General features: G+C 38.4%; 3 protein-coding genes across 3 annotated transcripts in view; all 3 read right to left on the bottom strand.

The window, feature by feature from the left end:
* The window catches only part of LOC134822389 (uncharacterized), a 61,502-nt gene that overhangs the window by 20,025 nt on the left and 18,654 nt on the right, over nucleotides 1-22,823 (bottom strand). The gene's annotated exons all lie outside the window — the stretch shown is intronic.
* LOC134821617 (uncharacterized) lies at nucleotides 3,822-7,229 on the bottom strand. The gene has a single exon (XM_063832319.1). It carries the CDS (start codon nucleotides 7,227-7,229, stop codon nucleotides 3,822-3,824), a length of 3,408 nt encoding a protein of 1,135 aa, XP_063688389.1.
* Nucleotides 10,039-17,998, bottom strand: LOC134822388 (coadhesin-like). Its single transcript, XM_063833415.1, has 17 exons — nucleotides 17,890-17,998; nucleotides 15,897-16,035; nucleotides 15,421-15,615; nucleotides 15,115-15,306; nucleotides 14,769-14,998; nucleotides 14,493-14,622; nucleotides 14,327-14,376; nucleotides 14,089-14,218; nucleotides 13,855-13,904; nucleotides 13,506-13,635; nucleotides 13,186-13,235; nucleotides 12,760-12,889; nucleotides 12,538-12,587; nucleotides 12,248-12,383; nucleotides 11,559-11,620; nucleotides 11,195-11,395; nucleotides 10,039-10,987 (listed from the first exon to the last, which is right to left on the bottom strand). Exons 1-17 carry the CDS (start codon nucleotides 17,993-17,995, stop codon nucleotides 10,836-10,838), a joined length of 2,133 nt encoding a protein of 710 aa, XP_063689485.1. The 5' UTR covers nucleotides 17,996-17,998; the 3' UTR covers nucleotides 10,039-10,835.

The following is a 22,823-nucleotide window of genomic DNA, read 5'->3' as shown; positions in this document are numbered from 1 at the left end:
TGTTTGCCGTAACAACCAAAAGGTCTAGGATTATCACAAACTCTAGTTCTCATTCTTAACCTTGCACCATCATCATCACCATCACCATCACCATCACAGATACACTCAGTCCATTCCTCCCAATCTGACCAACCCCCGTCGTGAACCTTACCTGTCACATTAAGATTTAAATATTTTTGTGGAGGAAACATTTAAAAATCATGTTGTAGGCAGGTAGGTGGTCGGGAACTGAGTTGTGCAAGACGTGTATTCGAGTCGAATGTCGATATTGGCAGACGGCGGATTTGATTCTTTGTAACTTGTATAACAGTATAATTGTATATAACATGTTTTTGTTTTGAATGGAAAGAATTTGTCGGGCTTATTTGCAGTTGCACGGCCATAAATTTTAAAATTGCAACCTTATAAATGTAACTACTATCACCATAGTCCAACAATAGGCCCAGTAGCAGTAAACAGAAGACCCCCAAAGTTTCTTTTTATCATAAAACTCCCAAACTTCGTTTCCGTCGATTTTATAGCTAGACACGACAACTTAACGAAACCTCAATGCTAGGTTCACTATTGTTACTCGAGTGGTTTCCCTCCTTGGTAGGATATGTACTGTACTAGGCCCAGTGGCAGAGTGCGTGAGTTAAAGTGAACGTCAGTCCGCTATTTGAGTATCTTTTTAGGTCAATCTTTTTAAAAATCTTGATACTGATCATGATATGATCACAAACAGAAAAGGAGAAACTTGTTCCACTATGGCTACAGACTGACGTTGTAGTTCTCAATGATAACTTCAGGTGCAATTGATCGAGATTACAGTGCTTGCAAGCACGACCGTGGCAAACAAAGGAAAGTTCTGTTGAAGCGAATTGTTTTTATTAAGCCCTATTCCCGAATCTTATTGACCCAATGAAAAGAGTTGCACAACTAGGTCAGTGGTAAATGTCAGGAATGCAGACACCCACCAGTGGTTAGTGTTGGTATGGCATATTACGACTTCATCGTCATAAACTGATAGTGTGAAATCAAATCGATAACAAAATTCCAAACAAAGAAACAAAATTTTGAATTTTAGTTGACGAAGTGAGAGTCTCCACTCAGTGTGTCAACTACAATTCAAAATAAATGATTGACCCACTCATAAGAGCAAAAAAGATTACCAGAAAGAAACAAAATCTTTAAAAACATATCTCAAACTTACAACTCGTCAACGTCCGTCTGCGACCACTTCTAAATGAACTTATTCTAGGAAACAGTTGCACCAAGGTTAACAGGAACCACAGCAACTTGATTCCTTTCATTCTATGCCTTTTAAAAGAACAAATTGTTATGTCTGATTGTTCGTTCAATATTCATATACAGTAGGCCATCGATATTTCTTGATGAAAAGATCATGCTAGTTTTTACATTGATCGGTTAAAAACAAAAAATAAAAAGCTTACAAACCATTTGGAAGTGCAAACGTACTGCTCATTTAAGATTATAAACTAGTAATAAAGATCTAAATTTGTCATAAACTCACAAAGAGGTCGGTATTGTCTAATATCTAGTTGACAGATTGTACTGTACAATGCAATGATTTAGAATTGGCGGTTGAGATTTCTAATTTTAATAATACTAATAGAACTAGAAGGTCTTACGGTATTTCGACTCAAAACATTATGAACTATGAACATACTTTACTAAACGCATTTTTTGCCTACTAGAAACGGTTAAAGGTGGTTTATTTATGATTGGATTGATTTTTATATAATTTTTGATTAGCTGACCTATATATATATTGCCGACTATTTCTAAAAAACTGCCAATTCTAAATAGGTGCACTATATAGCATTATATAGCACCACATATCACGATATGTAGTAATAATAATAATAAATAATAATATAATGATAACACCACTCCCGGAAATACTGATAAACATGAAAGTACCCTCGCACTACACCTAATTAATTGAGATATTGATCGAAAAACGGTCAACTCTCTGGCCGGCCACGCATAATATGCGGATATATTAAGACGCAATGAAACTACCGGACCACGATCACGATGTATGGGGACTTGCCACCCCATGGCAACATTAAAATATATCGACTCAGTTACATCGTTTCCTGTTAATATAAATCTCCGTTACAAATTGAACCGGAATCTGGCAATACTACACCTTAGTTCAATAAACTAAGGTGTAGTAATGTATAATTAGACTTAAGTAAAAGTCTGAAAGACTATAGAAAACAAACTAGTATACTGATTGAAAGCTTAATAATAAACTGTGAAAGAGTGGTCAACGTAAATAAAACAACGTAAATAAAACAACGTAAATATAAGAGACCGAGCTGCAGAAAATCCTGTTTACGTCGCGTAAGATCATTTTTCCAAGCTGGATTATTTCAATAAAGCACCGCTATCATCTAATTCGGTTGGAGAAGCAAAAAAATAGACAAACAAACTCGGTCTTATCCTCGATGATAACTTTGTGCAAGGGTAAAAACAAAAATTATAATTAACTTGTAATAGGGTGGAAAATGAACATATATGCAACAATAAATATGGAAATTCAATAAATCTTGCAATTTGTATCTAAAAATAAAGTTCCGAAGAATTATTCATTATAATTGTTAGGCTGCAGGCTTGGCTACTCCGTACTCATAGAATAATCCATAACCTTCTAGAATTCTATATTCTTTCAGAATTTTACTTAAGTCTAATTATACATTACTTTATCGTATTTTATTGAACTAAGGTGTAGTATTGCCAGATCCCAGTTCAATTTGTAACGGAGATTTATATTAACAGGAAACGATGTAACTGAGTCGATATAAATTAATGTTGCCATGGGGTGGCAAGTCCTTAGTCCCCATACATCGTGGTCCGGTAATTTCATTGCGTCTTAATATATCCGCATATTATGCGTGGCCGGCCAGAGAGTTGACCGTTTTTCGATCAATATCTCAATTAATTAGGTGTATAGTGCGAGGGTACTTTCATGTTTATCAGCATTTCCGGGAGTGGTGTTATCATTATATTATTATTTATTATTATAAAGGGTCTCAATAAGAGGTCTCGACTGCCTAGGCGTCAAACCTTGGCAGTCGGTAGTTTTCCTCTGGCCCGGGATCAGCTGACCCTAGGGACCAGAGGGTAAAGTTGTAGAGACTATGTGTATCTACAAATCTTTCGAGGTTGTTTTTACAAGAGACAGGGCTTGCTACGCAAGGGAAGAAAACCGGGAGAAACAATCACAAATTATACAAATAAGTATTATAAAACCTAGCAAAAAGAAATTAAAACAATCCTACACTACTACAAATGTTTATTACATACTACAATGTAATACACGATAAATAAATGCTGTATTATCAAGAAACAGGGCTTGCAGGGCAAGGGACGGAGCACAGGGACTGGCTACAGAGTGTATAAAACAGTGATTCAGCAAGTACCCATTGGGTATTGGTGAATCTGACCCACAAAATACCACAATCAATACAAGAATATACAATATTTAAACAAACATCATGTTTATACAAGAATCAGGGCATGCAGATGCAGAGCAAGAGAAGAAGAATAAGAGAAAAACTCCAACACATGTATACCCCTTTAGTCCAGTAAATAACAATAATTACTTGTACACAAAACTGTATTTAATATAAAATACATAACAAATACACAGTCTACCCAATATACGGGTTAAAAATTGTATAAACAAGAGACAGGGCTTGCATAGCAAGGGAAGAGATATAAGAGGACCAGGTAAAAAGTGTTTATTACAGTATCCAGTGAAGAATAAACTAAATATAGAATATCTACAGTGTATTATACTCTCAATAATATCATATGTCTAAGACCATCCTGAGAATTCTGGCTGATCCAAGCAGAGCTGTCTTCTGGAGATTAGAGATGCTCAGATTGCAGTGGACTGCGTCGAGGTGTTTACGAAAGTTAATGGTGATAGTTCCTAATGCGCCTATCACCACAGGGACGATTGTGACCTTTCGTAAATTCCAGTTCTTCTTAATTTCTCTTTTTAGGTCTTGATATTTCAGTATCTTTTCTTGTTCTCTATCCAGGATCCGGGTATCTCCTGGGACTGCAACGTCAATGATAGTTGCTGCGTTGGTTACCTTGTCTACCAGGAGGAGATCCGGTCTGCAGTGTTCGATAACGTGGTCCGACTGGACATGGAAGTCCCACAATATCTTGACTTTTTCGTTCTCCAGCACCTTCTCTGCCCGGTGTTCGTACCACCTTTTACTGCGTGGGAAGCCGTATTCCTTGCACAGACTCCAGTGCAATGCGGCAGCTACTTTGTCATGCCGACACTTATATTCTGTCTGTGAAAGTTTTGGGCACCCATTCAGTATGTGGTCTATTGTCTCGTAATGGTTTCTGCAGAGTCTGCAGAGGGGAGAAGAGCCAGGTGTTTTGTCAATCCTGTGCTTCACATAATTCGTCCTAAGTGCTTGGTCTTGGGCTGCTATCAACAATCCTTCTGTCTCCTTCTTCAAGTCTTGTTGAGTGAGCCAGTTCCAAGAGGTTAATGGGTCCGCTATACCCATCATCTGCCTTGGGAACTGTCCGTGCATCACTTTAGCAGTCCACTTCTCCTTGTGGATTTCCTCGCGTTGTGTTCGGTCGATATCTTTCTCTATCTCTTCACCCAAGAGTATCTTGTCTTTGACAAAGTAGTCGTTCAGAGCAATCAGTTCTGGGTCTCTACTTCTCACCACATAAATGGTGAGTGCATTCTCCTCTCTCTTTACGACTTCCTCTATACTATGTAGCCCACGGCCACCCTGTTGACGGCTTACGTATAACCGATCAACATCTCCTTGGGGGTGGTGAGCTCCATTTATCCTCATCAGTTTCCGGGTCTTGACATCTAAGGCTTTGGTCTCTCCAGTATTCCATGAGAGAATTCCAGCTCCATATCTTATCACAGGTACAGCCCAGGTGTTAATTGCTTGTATACTATTCCTGCCATGAAGCTGGGATTTTAAAACCTTTTTAACTCTTCTGATATACTCTTTTGTAACCAGTGCTTTCATCTCTTTGTGCAGTATATCATTGGCTTCTAGTATTCCCAGATACTTATAGCCCTCGTCCTCCAACTCATGGATCTGTTCACCTGTGGGTAGGGAGATGCCTTCGAAAACGGCTCTTGCTCCCTTCTTCACCTTCACCACGGCACATTTCTCTAGCCCGAATTCCATTTTTATGTCACTGCTGAACTCTGCTGTGGTATTAACCAGTGTTTGCATTTCGTCTTCACTCTCGGCATACAACTTGAGGTCGTCCATGTATAGCCTATGTGACACTTTCGGTCGACCTCCCTTCTCCAGAGAGTATCCTATGTCATGCTTATTCAAAAGAATGGACAGGGGTATAAGACTCATGATAAAGTGAATAGGTGATACTGAGTCTCCTTGGAATAGACCTCTATTAATTTTAATCCTCCCAAGGGAAACTTTACCAAGCATCAGGTTAACATAAAATTGCTTGAAGGAGGCTTCAAACAGATCTATGATGGATGAAGTGATACCACATATGGTCAAACAAGACAGAATCCAAGAGTGTGGGACGCTATCATACGCCTTCTTGTAGTCTATAAACGTCATGTTCAGGTTCCGCTTCCTTCGTTTACAGTTCTTCAGAATGAGTTTGTCTATCATTAACTGTTCTTTACATCCTCTGCTCTTCTTCTTGCACCCTTTCTGCTCAGGGGGGAGGAGTTTTTGCTGGTCTAAATGGTTGTATATGGAATCTGAGATTAGACCAGTGAACAGTTTCCACATAGCTGATAAGCATGTAATAGGTCTGAAATTGCCTGGGATGGGTCCTTTGGAGTGGTCCTTTATGAGCAGGTACGTGCGTCCCAATGTCATCCAGTCAGGGATATCAGCGTTGGTTAGGCAACTCATAAGTTGATCTGCAATCCTATTGTGGAGTTCTTTAAAGTGCTTTATCCAATAAGCATGCAGTCCGTCTGTACCAGGAGAGGACCAATTGGTCATTTTCTTCACTCTATCTGCAACCAGGGTGTTAGTTATAACAAACTGTCGCTGTTCATCTGCTGAGGCTAGTTCTGTTCTGACATCCGGTAACCATTCAGCATCACTGTTATGTTCAACCGGCTGCTCCCATATGTTCTTCCAGAACTTCAAACAAGAATCCTTGTCAGCCTCAGGGTGGGAGATATCCTGTTCTTCAGGGTTTGTTTGAAGGTTTCTGTAGAACTGCCTCTGGTTGTTTCCAAACAACTTGTTCTGGTGGTATCGTTCGCATCTTTTATTAAATCTCTTTATCTTAGCTGCTTTTGCACGTAGACATTGCTTGAGCTCCTCAATGATGCATGATATACCCTTTTTCTTCAACAGGGGGTGACGTCTGTTGAGCCCTTCTAGTATTTTTTGTTTAAGGGTAATACCTTTCTTCTTCTCCTCAAGATAAGAGATGTCTTTCCTCACCTGGGTAATCTTATCTTCGATTCTTCTTTTCCATAGCGGAGTTTTCCGCTTCTCTGCATTCTTATTTGCAGGTTTTTCACCAAGTCTTTCGCTGACTAAATGTGCTCCTGCAAGCAATAGAGTGTTGGTTTCAGTGATTGAAGAAGTAGGAATCTCTGCTATACATGAGTTGATGAGAGATGTTTCCTCCATAAGCTTCTTTCTGTTCACATGTCTCAGGGGCTTGGTTTCTATCACTGAAGGGTCTTCTAAGAGGGTTTTTAGCCGCTCAATGATTGCCTCCTTGTCAAAATCAGGTACCGTTGCGGTGGGGGTGAGTTCTTCGGCGGCAACAGTTGGGATAGTTGCATCCCTCAACGTCCTGATTGCTTGGGAGACTGTGGGTAGAGCTTGAGTTGTCGTTGTTGGAGCCTCTTCCACTACGCTAGGTGGAAGAGTGCCTCGAATCTCCAATAGTTCTATGTCTGAGAGGAGATTATTATTTCTGATTGACCTTGCTTGGTCTGCCAATCTTTGTTCTGTACAAGTGAAGAGTCCGGCATCATCCCACAGTGACCGGAGTCTCCTTCTATAACCAGAGCGGGATGGTTGGCTCTGGTAATACAGTGTCATGAGCTGTATGTTGTCCTCCTTGCTCCACGTGTGACGAGTGGAAGTCTCAGTGCGAGCCTTCCTCTCACGGCGTGCTGGAGGGGCGATGTTAGGTTGTTGATCCTGCTCTGACCCATTAGTAGGGAGAGTAGGAGAGTTTGAAAAATTTGAGAGAGAATTCATATCATAACTGGGGGACTTGATATACCCCCTAGAGAGTTGGCAGGGAAAACAGAGCACTGAGCGTTGCCCCGCGTCGCCCAGCTCCCCAGGTAGCTACCTCCTGGGTAGTAGACCCGTTAGTAACCATTTAACCCATGGCCACACATCCTTTTGTCACGAGTCCACAACTTAAGATTGGGGGACATCTACGGGTCAGTCCATGCCCGGAAGGAAAACCACTAGGTGTCAATTGCACCTAGTCAAGAAACCAAGAGCTAGAGCAGAAGGATAAAAGATTTTCACCAACGAGAGGCAAGAAAGGGAATTAACCGGGGGACAAGTAACATCAAATACAAGGATATATATAACATAATTTCAATTACAATGTAATTACTAATACAATGGGTATGGTAAATGGTAACACTATAAATAGTAATTATTTACTAAGGATGGAGAATCTTTCAGTACTGACAGTCTATGCTGCTATGATAACGAATAAATATATAATAAGGGGATAAATCTTAAAATACTGCTGTTTCAGTCACAGATACTTTTCTTGGTTTTTCCATTTTGTGCTTTTTTTTGTCTTTTTTGTTTTTAACTTTTTTTTGTAATTTTCTTTCTTTTTTTTTGTTCCTTCCTAAACATGAATTTTAAGCAATTACAAAATCTCACGATAACATTAAATGATGTTGAGAAGGACAATAGAGCCTGAGGTTCTGATGGTCTACAGGTGTTTCACCAGCTGTTTGGTCAAGTTCTAGCCTGTTACTCGGACTAGTAACGGGGGAACTAACAGTGTTAATAGTTTAAACTTTGTGCTATAACTGAACCTCAGGAAGAAGACATCTGGCAATGCCAGGGAGTGAGTAGCTCTAGCCGGCAGCCATCCAATGGACTGCTGCCGTTACCGACCCCGGGGGTGCTGACCACGAGTATCAGCCTCGGACCCACTACTCACTAGCTCTGGTGTTCTGAGCGGGGGCCTTTTATTATTATTATTATTTTTAGTAAATTTCTGTGACAGCTTAGCCATATCTCTCAATGACAATGTTCGCACTGACATAATTTACATATTTAACATGTTTTTGTTTTGAATGCAAAGAATTTGTCGGGCTTATTTGTAGTTGTACGGCCATAAATTATGAAATTGTTGATTCAATCTATACTATATTTTAATCGACGAAATTTCCAAGGCAACAGCTTAAAAACACAAACAAATTGACCAAAAAACAACTTTTCGCTGTTACCATTTTAAACCTTAATTGACTGACAGGTTTCTAGTACATAGTACAATATAGTTTTCAAATAATAAAAACACTGCAGCCTATTATATTTATTGAGCATTATTGTAATGATATGGACAAGTTTTTGCCAAGCGTAGCACCCTAGCTCTAAATGAAAAGCTCTAATAAGATGATACAGAAGGAATATATTTAATGTAGTTCGAGGAGTCCTTATCAGCTCCTTTTGTCAAGAGTGGTGTTTGTCTTAGGAACCGACCGGAATGGGCTTTTGGCTGTCGGACCGGATTTTGCCGGATATCAATCTATTATCCGGTTAGCCGGATTTTGCCGGACTGGAACCGGTTGTTAGGAAGGGCAAATATAAGACTGCCGGAACTTGCCGGATCTTGCCGGAAAATTTAAATTAATCCTTATTATTGAGCTTTTCTCATTATCAATTGTGATATTAATCCTTATAAGCCATAGTTTGTAATTACACAATAAGTTCCGCATTTATAAGAGCTATACAACCCCACCGATGATGTTTACTGTTTAGGCCTAGCAGTAGACAAACTATAGACATAGGTCAAATATCAAATCAACGAGCAGTACGTTGTAACAAAAGTAACCAAAAAGTAAGAGTAGACAAGTTATTATCAGAAATAATATGCAATTGGCATAGAAACCACTTTTCTCCACGTTTCATGCTGTACCCTGTTCATTATTAGCAGAAAATATTTGTTCAGTTTTCCGAAGTCCGCATCTACCCCTCGATACACAATTTTGGACTTGGGGCTTCCCCTTGTAATGTGATCTCAGAAGGCAGCCCCCGCCCCCCCCCCCCCCCCCCCCCCCCCCCCCCTTTGCAACACGAGCTCGGAAGCAAGAGCTCTGCCCTCAGAGGTACGTATCGACTTCGAGAATGACTCGGACCAAAAATGTTATGAGTCAAAATTTTCGGCATTATGGAAAACTAATTAAAAAAAACCGTTAAGCTTTTCCGAATTAGTTTTCCGTAATGCCAAAAATTGGATTAGCTAATCCTCATCCTGGACATTTATATAATTACATAAACATAAAGTAATATATTTACAGCAGATACTTGTGGCTAATCACTTGGTCCCATAAAATCCGGGGTCTCACGGTGATATGCCTTCCAGACATTGATTGGGTTAACAAGGTCATGTCGTACGTCACCTCAAGATCAGGTAACAGGGAGCTGACCAGGCCAGAACCCAATTTATTGGGTCTGATGTCACGTGATTATGAGCCTTAGGTCACGTGACTATGACGTCATCAGAGCTTGTTCTCCGTTTTCCGCTCATTGGACCAGCTGTGAGCTCGCATGCTTGTGAACGTGGAATATGAGTGTATGTGTACTTAAAAAGTCTGATAGAATATAGAAAACAAAATAGTTGACTGCTTGAAAGCTTAATAATAAACTGTGAAAGAGTGGAAAACGTAAATAAAACAACATAAATAAAATTACGTAAATATAAGAGACCGAGCTGCAAAAAATCCTGTCTACGTCGCGTTAGATCATTTTTCCAAGCTGGATTATTTCAATAAAGCACCGCTATCATCTAATTCGATTGAAGAAGCAAAAAAAGGCAAACAAACTCTTATCCCCGATGGTTATTTTGTGCAAGGGTAAAAACAATAATGATATTGATAATTAACTTGTAATAGTGTGGAAAATGAACATATATGCAACAATAAAAATGCAAATTCAATAAATCTTGCAATTTTTATCTAAAAATTTTAGTTTTTATTTCTTTATTAGTCTGACACAGGAATCGAAATCTAATTGTAATGATTTGTGAATTTCAATAATAATAATAATAATTATTGATAAGATAAGGGTTGACCCCTTCTTAATTTCTTTCAAAATCAATGAGCCATATTTATTTCATTTTCATAACCTCGTTTTACACTTTTTGATTGTGACCCATATAATAATGGTCTGTTTCACTGCAGAATATCACTTCAAAATCTTCGTTTCTCTTCCAAATCATAAAACAAAATACATGTATTAGTTAATGTATCGTTTGTTGGGTCACGGTTTCTGCTTCATTTTACAAGCCCGATTTAATAACTTGTTTTGAATGACGCCTCTTTAATTTGGACAAATGTCAGCCCATATATTTATATGGTTTTGTGGTTCATCCTTACTGTCACTACTTTCTATCTCTGACATGGATTGGTTGGTTGTCTTCAGCTTCTCGACCACAATAAAGTCCGATAGAAGACTCAAACTTCGACTCAGCTTCATTTTAAGCAGATTATCCGCCACTTTTTGAGCTGGTTTAATAGATATTGATCCCCAAGCAACTCAGCTTCACTTGAGTAAGTCTGATTTCCAGCAAACTGATCTCATAATCACGTGAATTATTGTCTGACTTCAAAGTTCTGTGAAGTCCATGTAGTCATTTTCGATGGCATCAAACCGATGTGCTGAAGATGGGGAGGTTTGGCACGTCTCTGGTGGTGGGACTGGGGAGAACACTGCTGGTGGTGGAGTGGACTGGGCTGCCTCCAGAGGAGTTACTGTATCTGAAGACAAGATAAGGATAACACAAGATAAGGATAAAACAAGATTGTTATTCTGAATCCAGATACAATTTTGAATTTGGTAGTTAAAGATTGCAATTTTTATCGATTTAAGAATTCTAAATCATGATGTCGAGATCCCAAAATAATTAGGTATTGAATGATTAAAAATTAAATCGGCCTACATTAATGCTGATAACATCTATTTACCTAAAATAACTGATTGCTCTCGTCTTTTCCGTCTGACCAGAAATATAACTGCAACAATAGCCATTCCAGCTAGGACTATTCCCGCTATCGCAGCCACACCACAAATAATTAGCGGCAGGTTTGTACTTGAGAAGGTGTCTGAGGACTGCAGTGACTCAGATTTCTCGGCCTCAATATAACTGCCCATAACAGGCACTATATCTGAAAATTCAAGACAAGTTTAAGGATAGAAATATATCATAAAAAGTCAGTTCAGCAATACAGCAAAAAATTGAAGCATTTCCGATCATGTAACTATTTGACGTCTTTGTAAGTATATATTAGCATACCGATTTCCATCATTTAAAATCAGCAGCAGGGTTACCTTGATAACATGCAGTCGGAGAAGCACACTTCGCAACTTCCGTATTGACCCCATCACACATTCTGAAAATAAAAACATTTAATCGTATAAAAATAATAACTTAATTCTTAAATCAATTAATATTATAGCCAAAGTAAATACATTTTTCACATAATTGGGTATTTTTTAAAAGACTATGATTTCTAAAGGGCTCCTAGTTCCTACTTTAATGTCTTTTATATGTCAAGAACGATTAAATATTATAATATTATGTAAATATAAGTTGGATCCTCCCTGTGAAGCTGTCAGTTTACTAATTACTTAAACTAAGTTATCATTATAGCAGAAGAGACATTACACAATTAAATACGAATAACTGGGATCCTAAATTACCATGCTACGTACATACGTACTAAATACGTACTAAATACGTACTACATACGTACTACATACGTACTACATACGTACTACATACGTACTACATACGTACTACATACGTACTACATACGTACTACATACGTACTACATACGTACTACATACGTACTACATACGTACTACATACGTACTACATACGTATTACATACGTACTACATACGTACTACATACGTACTACATACATACTACATACGAACTACATACGTACTACATACGTACTACATACGTACTACATACGTACTACATACGTACTACATACTTACAACATACGTACTTGCCGTGACAGGAGGGTTGAGGGTTAGTACAATACCGATCCCTCCTGATAACCCCTTTAGTACTAGTAGAGTTACTCTCGCAAATACAAGGTCCCCAGTCAGCCCACTCACTCCATCCTCCGTTCAGTGACGTGCCTTATAATCAAAGAGAAAGTTTATAATTATCAACAACTTTATAACAAACTGGACAGTGGACAATGGTACAATATGATAAACTGAAACAATGATTTATAATGTAAGGTGTAAGATATTTGTAGTAGGGAATGAACGATGGGTTTATAAAACTTACAGCATTGATCGTCACATTTGCCGTGTTCAATCATATCTCCTTCGCAATCTCTGCAAAATATCTTATTATCCAAAAATACTGATAGCTAAAGTACCCCTACCCTTAGTAATTATAGTTAAAGTACATCAAGCAAACATTGCATTAATCAAGTATCTATCTATAATTGGGAAAAATAAGACGATTCTATTTTCAACTGTTTTTTGTTCATTTAAGTTTACTTACGCTCCATGACATGCAGGGGCAGGATCTGTACAGGCTCTGGTTCTCATCTGAGATCCTGTACCAGCATTGTAATCACAAATACATGTGCTCCAGTTACCCCAACTGTTCCAGTTCCCGTTCACTAGAGTACCTGAATCAAGTGTGTGTGTTGGAGATAACAACATGATGACAGTTCAGCTAATTGTTAATGTTCGGACTACTTCCTAAATTAACACTTCTCAGTTGAAATGCAGCCAATTTGCAGATCATAAACTTGACATGATGCACGTGATGGCTCCAAACTTTTCTGCCCGTTTACTCGACTGCTCGTAAAGCTGTAATGACCTAGGTTTAGAAAATAGGGTCACATGTAATATGTAGATTGTAGAATGTAGAATTGATAGCTGTACTACCTATAACTGATAAGAAACTAAGATAATAACTAACAGCACTGATGATCACACTTTCCGTGCTCCACCATATTACCCTCACAGTCCCTGAAGGTAAAAGTCATTAGTTTGGGAGTGTTTAAATAAGCTTATTTAAGTTTTATCAGGAGGTGCCTGTTGTTGATTCAGTGACTCTGTAACCGCTGACTATTCACATCAAGTTATCAATTCATTCAAACTCAGCCCAAAAAACCTGCTTACATTATATGGTGGGATCAGGCTACTCTACTGAAATCTATAAATCTTGTACAACAGGATGCGCATCACACGCGACACGGTATTTGTTTTGAACAATGTGACATTTATAATCTTACTTACGCTCCATGACAGGAAGGGGCAGGATCTGTACAGGATCTGGTTCTCATATGAGATCCAGTACCAGCATTGTAATCACAGACACACATGCTCCAAGATCCCCAACTTGTCCAGTTCCCGTTTACTGATTCACCTTTTGGGAATAGAAATTAAAATCATCGAGTTAAAAAGCTCGAAATGCGAGAATACGTTATTCAGTGTGTTGATACAAAAATTCTAGAGTCAATTAAAATTTCAAACTCATTGCAACTTTTTGATCACTAACGTCTGATTGATCATTAAAATTTTTAAAATATTCGAATATTTAAACAATTGAAATGGTAAAATAAACATCTCAAATGTTCCAACTCACAGCATTGATCATCACAGGATGTATGTTCCAGGATATTCCCCACGCAGTCCCTGAAAAATAACAGAGTTGTAATTTAAAACCCGGATCAATTCCAAAATCATCTAACTTGGCTCCATTCCTCTATCAAACGGTAGTAATAGTTCATGTAATTGTTAATGTAGTCGCATAGTGTAAGGAACAATGTATAGCCTGACAACGTTTAAAATAAACTAAATAAAAATGACAATGACTTACTGTCCATGACAGGAAGGAGCGGGATCTGTACAGGATCTGGATCTTATCATGTTTCCAGTTCCAGAGATGTAGTCACAGACGCACATATTCCAAGAGGACCAATTTGTCCAGCCTCCATGCACTGATTTACCTGAGTTGTACTTTTTTAAACGCTTGAATATGTCTGAAAATAATCCAATCAAACTTTTTTCTGTTCTATTATACAAAGTTTCAATTTTTTAATTGAAAATAAACTTACAGCACTCAAAAAGACAAACACCATATTCCACTCGGTCGCCATCACAATCACTGAAAGAAGAAAGTTTTTATTTCAGGATACCTGTTTCCGGATAAAAATGTCCGAATGATTCGATTCTATGTCACAATCACTCTTCCTTGAAAACATGCCCGCCTCCCCAACTTACGATCCGTGGCAGAAAGGAGCGGGATCTGTGCAGCTCCTAGTCCTGGTCTTCACCCCAGCTCCAGAACTGTAGTCACAAACACAACTGTTCCAGCTCCTCCACTCCGCCCAACCTCCGTCCACTGTTTGACCTGGTGGATTAAAGGTGGTCAGAGATAATACAGAAATCGGATGTTTTTTTTTTTGCATTGATCCAATCAAATTGGTGGTTGTTGGTATCAGTTCCAAAAAAACAGACACCATGGGAAAAGTAAGACTTGGATAGCAATCTACTCACAGCATTCTTCGTCGCAGTTTCCCGTCAGCACACTATCACCCTCACAAAAACTACCCCCACATTGAGGGTAGGGACTGTTACAATGCCGGGTTTTAGTCCAAGTCCCGGAGCCTACATCTGAGTTACACTGGCAGGAACCGGACTCCTTCCACTCGGACCAACCCCCGTGGGTTGTCTGGCAACAGTCCCCGTCACAGCTCCCTGTTTCAACTTTTGGTCCAATACATTCGCTGCAATATAGAGGTGAGTGAATTAAATTAGGTTTAAAATTTGAAAGTTTTTGCTGATGATATAATTATCCAATTTCTTTTTCTTTAAATCTTACAACAAGAAAATGTTTAAATACCTGCCACTACAAGAAGGGGTTGGTTTTGTACATTCCCTTGTTCGGGTTATAGCACCAGTACCGTCAGTATGGTTACAGAAACATGGACCCCATTCACTGTAGTCAGACCAGCCCCCATTTTCAGTTTTACAGCAGTCCTTGCAGCACTGCTCGTTGCATTCCTCACTAACACTTGTTGATCCTTCGCATTTACTGGGGTGATTTTCATGAGTTGAGTTTATTGCAAGAGTCTTTAATGAAAGTAAATACAAAACGAAATCTTACTATATAAAACGATTTGAACTAGTAAGAGAAATAGGAAGAGACCTGCCACCACAAGCAGGCGCAGGATTATCACAAGTACGTGTTTTGTTCCTAGTTCCAGTCTCTGTTTCGAGATCACAGTCACAATTACTCCAATCACTCCAATCCGTCCACCCTCCATCTACTTTCTTGCCCGCGTCACAGCACTGCTCGTGAGCATCACAAACCTTTGTTTCGTAAGCTAATCCTTGACAGTCTCTACGGTAGATTGTAATGTTATGTTTGTAGTGAGGACTATTACTGATAATAAGTTATAGTGATTACTGTTTACTGTTCATTGTGTTTTGTTGCGAGTTTTCGCAGTTGTACGACTGACATACCAGCGTATTACGAAGTTGCAGTAGTTATCAAATATTGTATTTAGCAACTTTACACGCAAGTAGTCAAATCTCTTTTAAACCATATTGAACATTTTAAAGTCCAATTGAACGAACAAATGATAATGTAACCTAAGGTCTTTGTAGAACTAAGACACTTACTTAGCCTGTTTGCCGTAACAACCAAAAGGTCTAGGATTATCACAAACTCTAGTTCTCTTTCTTAACCCTGCACCATCACCATCACAGATACAGTTAGTCCATTCCTCCCAATCTGACCAACCCCCGTCGTGAACCTTACCTGTCACATTTAGATTTAAATATTTTTGGGGAGGAAACATTTAAAAATCATGTTATAGGCAGGTAGGTGGTCGGGAACATAGTTGTGCAAGACGTGTATTCGAGTCGAATGTCGATATTGGCAGACGGTGAATTTGATTCGTTGTAACTTGTATAACAGTATAATTGTATATAACATGTTTTTGTTTTGAATGCAAAGAACTTGTCGGGCTTATTTGTAGTTGTACGGCCAATTTTAAAATTGTTGTTGTAATCTATACTACATTTTAATCGTCGAAATTTCCAAGGCAATGGCTTAAAAATCACAAAAAATTGACCAAAAAGCAACCTTTAGCTGTTACCAATTTAAACATTTGACTGGTAGGTTTCTAGTACAATATTGTTTTTAACTAATTACAACACTGCAGCCCATTAAATTTATTGAGTATTATTGTAATGATATGGACACGTTTTAGCCAAGTGTAGCACCCTAGCTCTAAATGAAAAGCTCTAATAAGATGATACAGAAGGAATATATTTAATGTAGTTCGAGGAGTCCTTATCAGCTCCTTTTGTCAAGAGTGGCGTTTGTCTTGTATCAAATTTATTAAAACAAAGCCCCACACTGCTGTTTATGGTTGGTCTGACAGACGCAACCGTATAAATGTATCTACTATCAACCATAGTCCAACCAATAGGCCCAGTAGCAGTAAACAGAAGACCCCCAAAATGTCTTTTATCGTAAAACCTGAGTTAAAGTGTACATCAGTCCGCTATCTTTCTAGGCCAGGTCAATCTTTAAGAACATTAGATTGATAATATAACGGGGCTTGATTTCACGGGCAACCTTCCCCAGGGTTGCCACACCCCAGAGGTAGGCAGAGCATCTCAATGCTATCTTTTCGTGGGCTATCTTGGCCCAGCCTCTCTTTTTTTTTAAAGAAAAAAAAGGGGCTTGGTGGTATAATTTAAAATGAATTGAACTGGTACTCTGAAATGCTGCCATTGACTTATCGTTAGAAATAGTCACTAATCCAAAGTCAGGATATTAAGCGATAGAGATGCAATATCTAAATCTTATCATAGTAGTTAGTACTGTCTTTGATAAACTTGAGGAGAAATCAATCAAGCAGGACATTTCTCCCCATTGACTCACGAGTTTCCACACAAATATATTTATATTATCTAAAGCCACTCACTGGTCTAACAGACGAGACCTTATCATTGTGTTTACTATCAACCATAGTCCAACCAATAGGCCCAGTCGCAGTAAACAGAAGATCCTCAAAGTTTGGTTTATCATAAAACGCCCAAATTTCGTTTCCTTAAATTTTATAACGAGACATGGTCTCGTGGAATCCACTCAGAGCTAGATCTTCTGTAGGCCCACTAATTACTAGAGTGCTTTCTCCTCCTTGCGAGGATATGTAGTGAAGACCCAGTTTCAGAGTGCCTGAGTTAAAGTGAACATCAGTACGCTATTTGAGTATCTTTTTAGATCAATCTTTCAAAAATCTTGATACTGATATGACCACAAACAGAAAAGGATAAACTTGTTCCACTATGGCTACAGACTGACGTTGTAGTTTTCAATGATAACTTCAGGTGCAATTGATCAAGATTACAGTGCTGGCAAGCACGACCTTGGCAAACAAAGGAAAGTTCTGTTGAAGCGAATTGTTTTTACTTTTTAGTAAGCCCTATTCCCGAATCTTATTTACCCAATGAAAAGAATTGCACAAACGAATTGCAGAACTAAGTCAGTGGTAAATGTCAGGAATGTAGACACCCACCAGTGGTTAATGTTAGTATGGCAAATCGATAACAAAATTCCAAACAAACAATCAAAATCTTTAAAAACATATCCCAAACTTACAACTCGTATTTGTCCGTCTGCGACCACTATTTCTTCTAAATGAACTCACTCCGGAAAACAGTTGCACCAAGGTTAAAAGGAACCACAGCAACTTCATTTCTTTCATTCTATGCCTTTTAAAAGAACAAATTGTTATGTCTGATTGTTCATTCAATACTCATATACAGTAGGCCCCGATATTTCTTGATGAAAAGATCATACTAGTAGTTTTAACATTGATCGGTTGAAAATAAAAATTGAGAAAAATAAATAAAAAGCTTACAAACCATTTAAAAGTGCAGACGTACTGCACATTTTAAGATTACAAATTTGTAATAAAGATCTAAATGTGTCATAAAGAGGTTGGTATTGTCTAATATCGAGTTGACAGATTGTACAATGTACTATCTTTAATGCAACGATTTAGAACTGACGTTTGATATTTCTAGTTTTAATAATAGAGGGCCTTACGGTATTTCTAATCGAAACGTTATGTACTATGAACATATTACTTTACTGAACGTATTTTTTGCCGTAGAAACGGTTGAAACTTGAAAGTGGTTCATTTATGATTGGATTGATATTTATGTGTATTTTGATAAGCTGACCTTACCGATTCTACCGCCAATTCTAAATAGGTGCACTATCTAAGAAGAGAAGTACGTACCTTTAAACTGAACCAAAAGGTACAAAAGCCACAATTTAGCAAAATTTTGAAATTCATAAAAATTTTGAAATTCGTGGTGAGTTACAAATTGTCTGCTGTTCTGAAATTTTTACTCTGATCCAAGATTATTTGACTGCCATGACGCTGGCAGTCTACAGCTTAATCACGAGATTACGAAATAAGCTATTAGTTTTATGTAGTATTATACGTTCGTCACCCATATTCCTTTGCTGCTGTGTCGACTTTCACAATATTTTGCCTAATTCAGCAACTTGCGAAGTTGAATAGATAAAATACAAAATTAAAAAGTTTCCCATATTTGTACCGCAAGAGGAAAGGTACGGTACGTACCTTTCGGAAAGGTTTTACCGTACGTAGGTACTTTAAGCCGGGTACCGTACATACTTCTCATCTTAGTGCACTATACTTATAGAGTAGGTATAGAGTACTACATATCACGATGATAAAAGGCAACAATATAATATTAACAAAGCTTTCTAAGTTACGACTACGAGCAGTTAACACATAATGTTATTTGAAAAGGAAGGTAAGAGCCAATTGGTAAAAAGCCAATAAGTTATTTCCAAAGAATAGGCAAGAAGAAATTGCAAGAAATACAAGATACTGTTGTAACGGAGCCTCGATGATTCGTCCTTTTCGTTACCTCTAAACATACTGACTAGAGTCGTGAGAGTTGTCACGGCTCGAGTCACGGACCGTCTGTTCCGACCATAAACACATTTTATTCATTTGCCTCAAACGATAATTCATACTTTCTTACTATCAAATCAAATCAAATACATATATCCGCATATGCGTGGCCGGCCAGAGAGTTGATCAATCAATATTTCAATTAATTAAAACATCGCGTCGCCACTCATGCTCACCAAATAAGGAAAATACGAAGGAAAGGGAAAGGGTAACAGTCCAAAATACCAAAATGGTCTCCTGTGTTTTTTTGAGCTACCGAGAGTCCAGAACACCTTCATAGATATGAGAAATTAGACAAAAGTGTCAAGTGTGCGTAACCCATTAGGGACGATAGGGTCGTTTACGACCCACCTTTTCTAGAGGCTATAGAGGACAAACCATAATACTAAACGCAACGAATCTTTCGCACATATGCTCAAAATTTATTGGGCTACATTATTGACTTTCCAGTCGAGACCCAATTAATTACTAACAACTAAATAATTAGGCTAATTAGTCGTCATAATTGGAAAATATTTTACTTTACTTCTTGCCTTGATTGGGACATTAAAACTTTATGTAGGCTTATTTTGTTGAGGACAAAAAGTTGCGGGCAACGATTTCCTTGAGACATATGAAAAGCCCGTGATAATCTGATGTTCACAAACAGAGCTAGACGCTGTTTACTAACTGCGGTCGCATACGACCCACTCGTCCGGGTCGCAAACGACCCATCACGGTTTTTCGGCTTTAACTTCTGAAACAAAGACGTTAGGATAAAATAAAAACTGTAGCATAAGTTAAAAACATATGGTCAATACTGTGTAACTCTAACTTTTTAAAAATAAAGAATTTGGGTCATTAACGACCCACTCGGCTCACTTGCTTATTATTACATATGTCCATGTAACTTCTTGAATTCAGCCTAAAGCATGACATCATAAGTTCAAAATCGCCTCTCAGCAAGTGATAATCATCATAAACTGCGAAAAATCGGTTAAATGGGTCATTAGCGACCCACTAGGACCACAAAATTGATTAATTAAATATAATGTTGTCAAACTTTTACAAATATTAGTATAAAAACATGTTATATCTTGGTCATTACTCCTGTACGTTGATTTAACTTTTAAAATCGATCAACTGGGTCAATAACGACCCACTCGGAAGTTGAACCACCTCATCAATTATTATCAGTATCATGCTGTTCCACCTTCAAGAAAGACACTCGTAGGTCTTAATTCCACGCAAACCACGGGTGGCTGACTACTAGCCCTTCTGAGATCCAGGGCCAACTGAAGGGCCGTCATCACTTATCAAAGAGCTGCGAGAATAACACTACTGCATATGCCTGGAGTTGCGTCCTGACTATAATACTATGGTGCGTGGAAATCTGTACCGAAAGGACCGTGGCCGTGCCGCAAAAGAAAAGGAATCGGCCCTCGTTCCTAACTTGCTAGGTAATAGCCATGCTGTTGTTGTTGCTTATTAGATTCTGTTACCTTTTTCGTCAATTTCGAATCTTGGTAAACGACCTGCTACAACCCACCGCTTGAGACCCAGGGTCCCACGGTGATCAGATCATGTCACTCAAGAAAAATCCCCTGAACGAAGTATACGAGATATCATGTAACCTTGGGTAAATACTGAAAGACGAGTGGTCAAATTGCATATTCTAATCCAACATGCCAATATGTTTTTTTCATTCCTAGAAAGTACGAGAATAACAACTGCTGCATTCAGATGGCTACATCTACAGCTCTGTGAAGAAGGACAAGGAAAAAGCCCCCCCCCCCCCCCCCCCCCCCCCCCCCCCCATTTGGCTGGCGGTGCTGCAACCAGCAATCTCTCAGACAACTACCTCGTTTTGGGTAACAAATCCCACAACAACGAGGCAGCTTTCAAAACGAAAACAAGTATTACGTAATCGGCCGAGAGGGAGGGGAGTTTCCAAATGATTAAGCTTGTGTAATTTTGACATAATAGCTATGTGGTGGGGGGGGGGGCCGGGGGGGCGTAAAAATTGTCCAATAAGTGATTACGTAATATATGAACGGCCCCTAAGAAGTAAAGAAAGGGAGCTGCGAAGACAGAAGAGAGTAGATGCAGCCATCTGAAATCTGAATCCAGCAGTTGTATAGTTCTTCTTGGACGTTCTAGGAATCGGGAAAAGATAGGCATGTTGTTTGCTGTCTCACGACATTACGGTCGTGTACTAACAGCTGATAAACTCACCTACCTATCTATCCAATTCTGCCCATTATTCGTCAGTCATTGGGTGACGTGATCTGCAGATTACCGTGAGACTCCAGATCTCAGAAGGGCTAGTAGTCAGCCACCCGTGGTTTGCGTGGAATTAAGACCTACGAGTGTCTTTCTTGAAGGTGGAACAGCATGATACTGATAATAATTGATGAGGTGGTTCAACTTCCGAGTGGGTCGTTATTGACCCAGTTGATCGATTTTAAAAGTTAAATCAACGTACAGGAGTAATGACCAAGATATAACATGTTTTTATACTAATATTTGTAAAAGTTTGACAACATTATATTTAATTAATCAATTTTGTGGTCCTAGTGGGTCGCTAATGACCCATTTAACCGATTTTTCGCAGTTTATGATAATTATCACTTGCTGAGAGGCGATTTTGAACTTATGATGTCATGCTTTAGGCTGAATTCAAGAAGTTACATGGACATATGTAATAATAAGCAAGTGAGCCGAGTGGGTCGTTAATGACCCAAATTCTTTATTTTTAAAAAGTTAGAGTTACACAGTATTGACCATATGTTTTTAACTTATGCTACAGTTTTTATTTTATCCTAACGTCTTTGTTTCAGAAGTTAAAGCCGAAAAAACCGTGATGGGTCGTTTGCGACCCGGACGAGTGGGTCGTATGCGACCATAGCTGTATCTTTTAAAGTAAACGAGATACAGATTAGCTTTTTTGGATATCTCATTTTTGCTGTAAAGTGACCTAGTGTGTTAAACGGCATCAAAATCGGCAAACTTTAAAACTCGTCGTCCCTAATGGGGTAAGCCAAAGTACATAATCGATAAGTAAAATTATTTGTATATTCAAAATTAAGTACAGTTAAAGATGTACACGAGTGAAAACATGGAATTATTTCCATTAGAGTTTACTTTCATGATTTTATGTTTCCCTAGAAACAACAAGCTAATTGCCACCCTTATTAACTTTTTAATTGGTTGCGCTCAGCCTGTCATTCCGCTGCATATCGTAGTGTTTATAACACTAAGCCTGGGTTCCCCAGGTTAGTCCCTTGACCCTTATATTCAATGAGTCCGAATGTTCTACTTGATTTGATTGGTTGAATTGTGTGGTTATTTCAGACTTTAAAAGTATATCAAAATACCATACAAGCTTTTACATTTACCTGATAGTGGGTACCTATATTTTCTTAGCCCTTACTTTAATTAAGCTAGAATTTAATATTAAAACCACAGAATTTGCATGTAAACCAAATTTTGCTCGAAAGACACACCCTACAATATGTATGAAACAAAAATGTAGCACAATTACTGAGATATATATGTAACAATTGATTTGAGGAAACGATGTGACAGAGTCAATATA

This window comes from Bolinopsis microptera, chromosome 10 (assembly GCF_026151205.1).
Source record: "Bolinopsis microptera isolate Bmic1 chromosome 10, MBARI_Bmic_1.0, whole genome shotgun sequence".
Classification (NCBI taxonomy): domain Eukaryota; kingdom Metazoa; phylum Ctenophora; class Tentaculata; order Lobata; family Bolinopsidae; genus Bolinopsis; species Bolinopsis microptera.
This window is presented reverse-complemented; position numbering and strand designations above follow the sequence as displayed.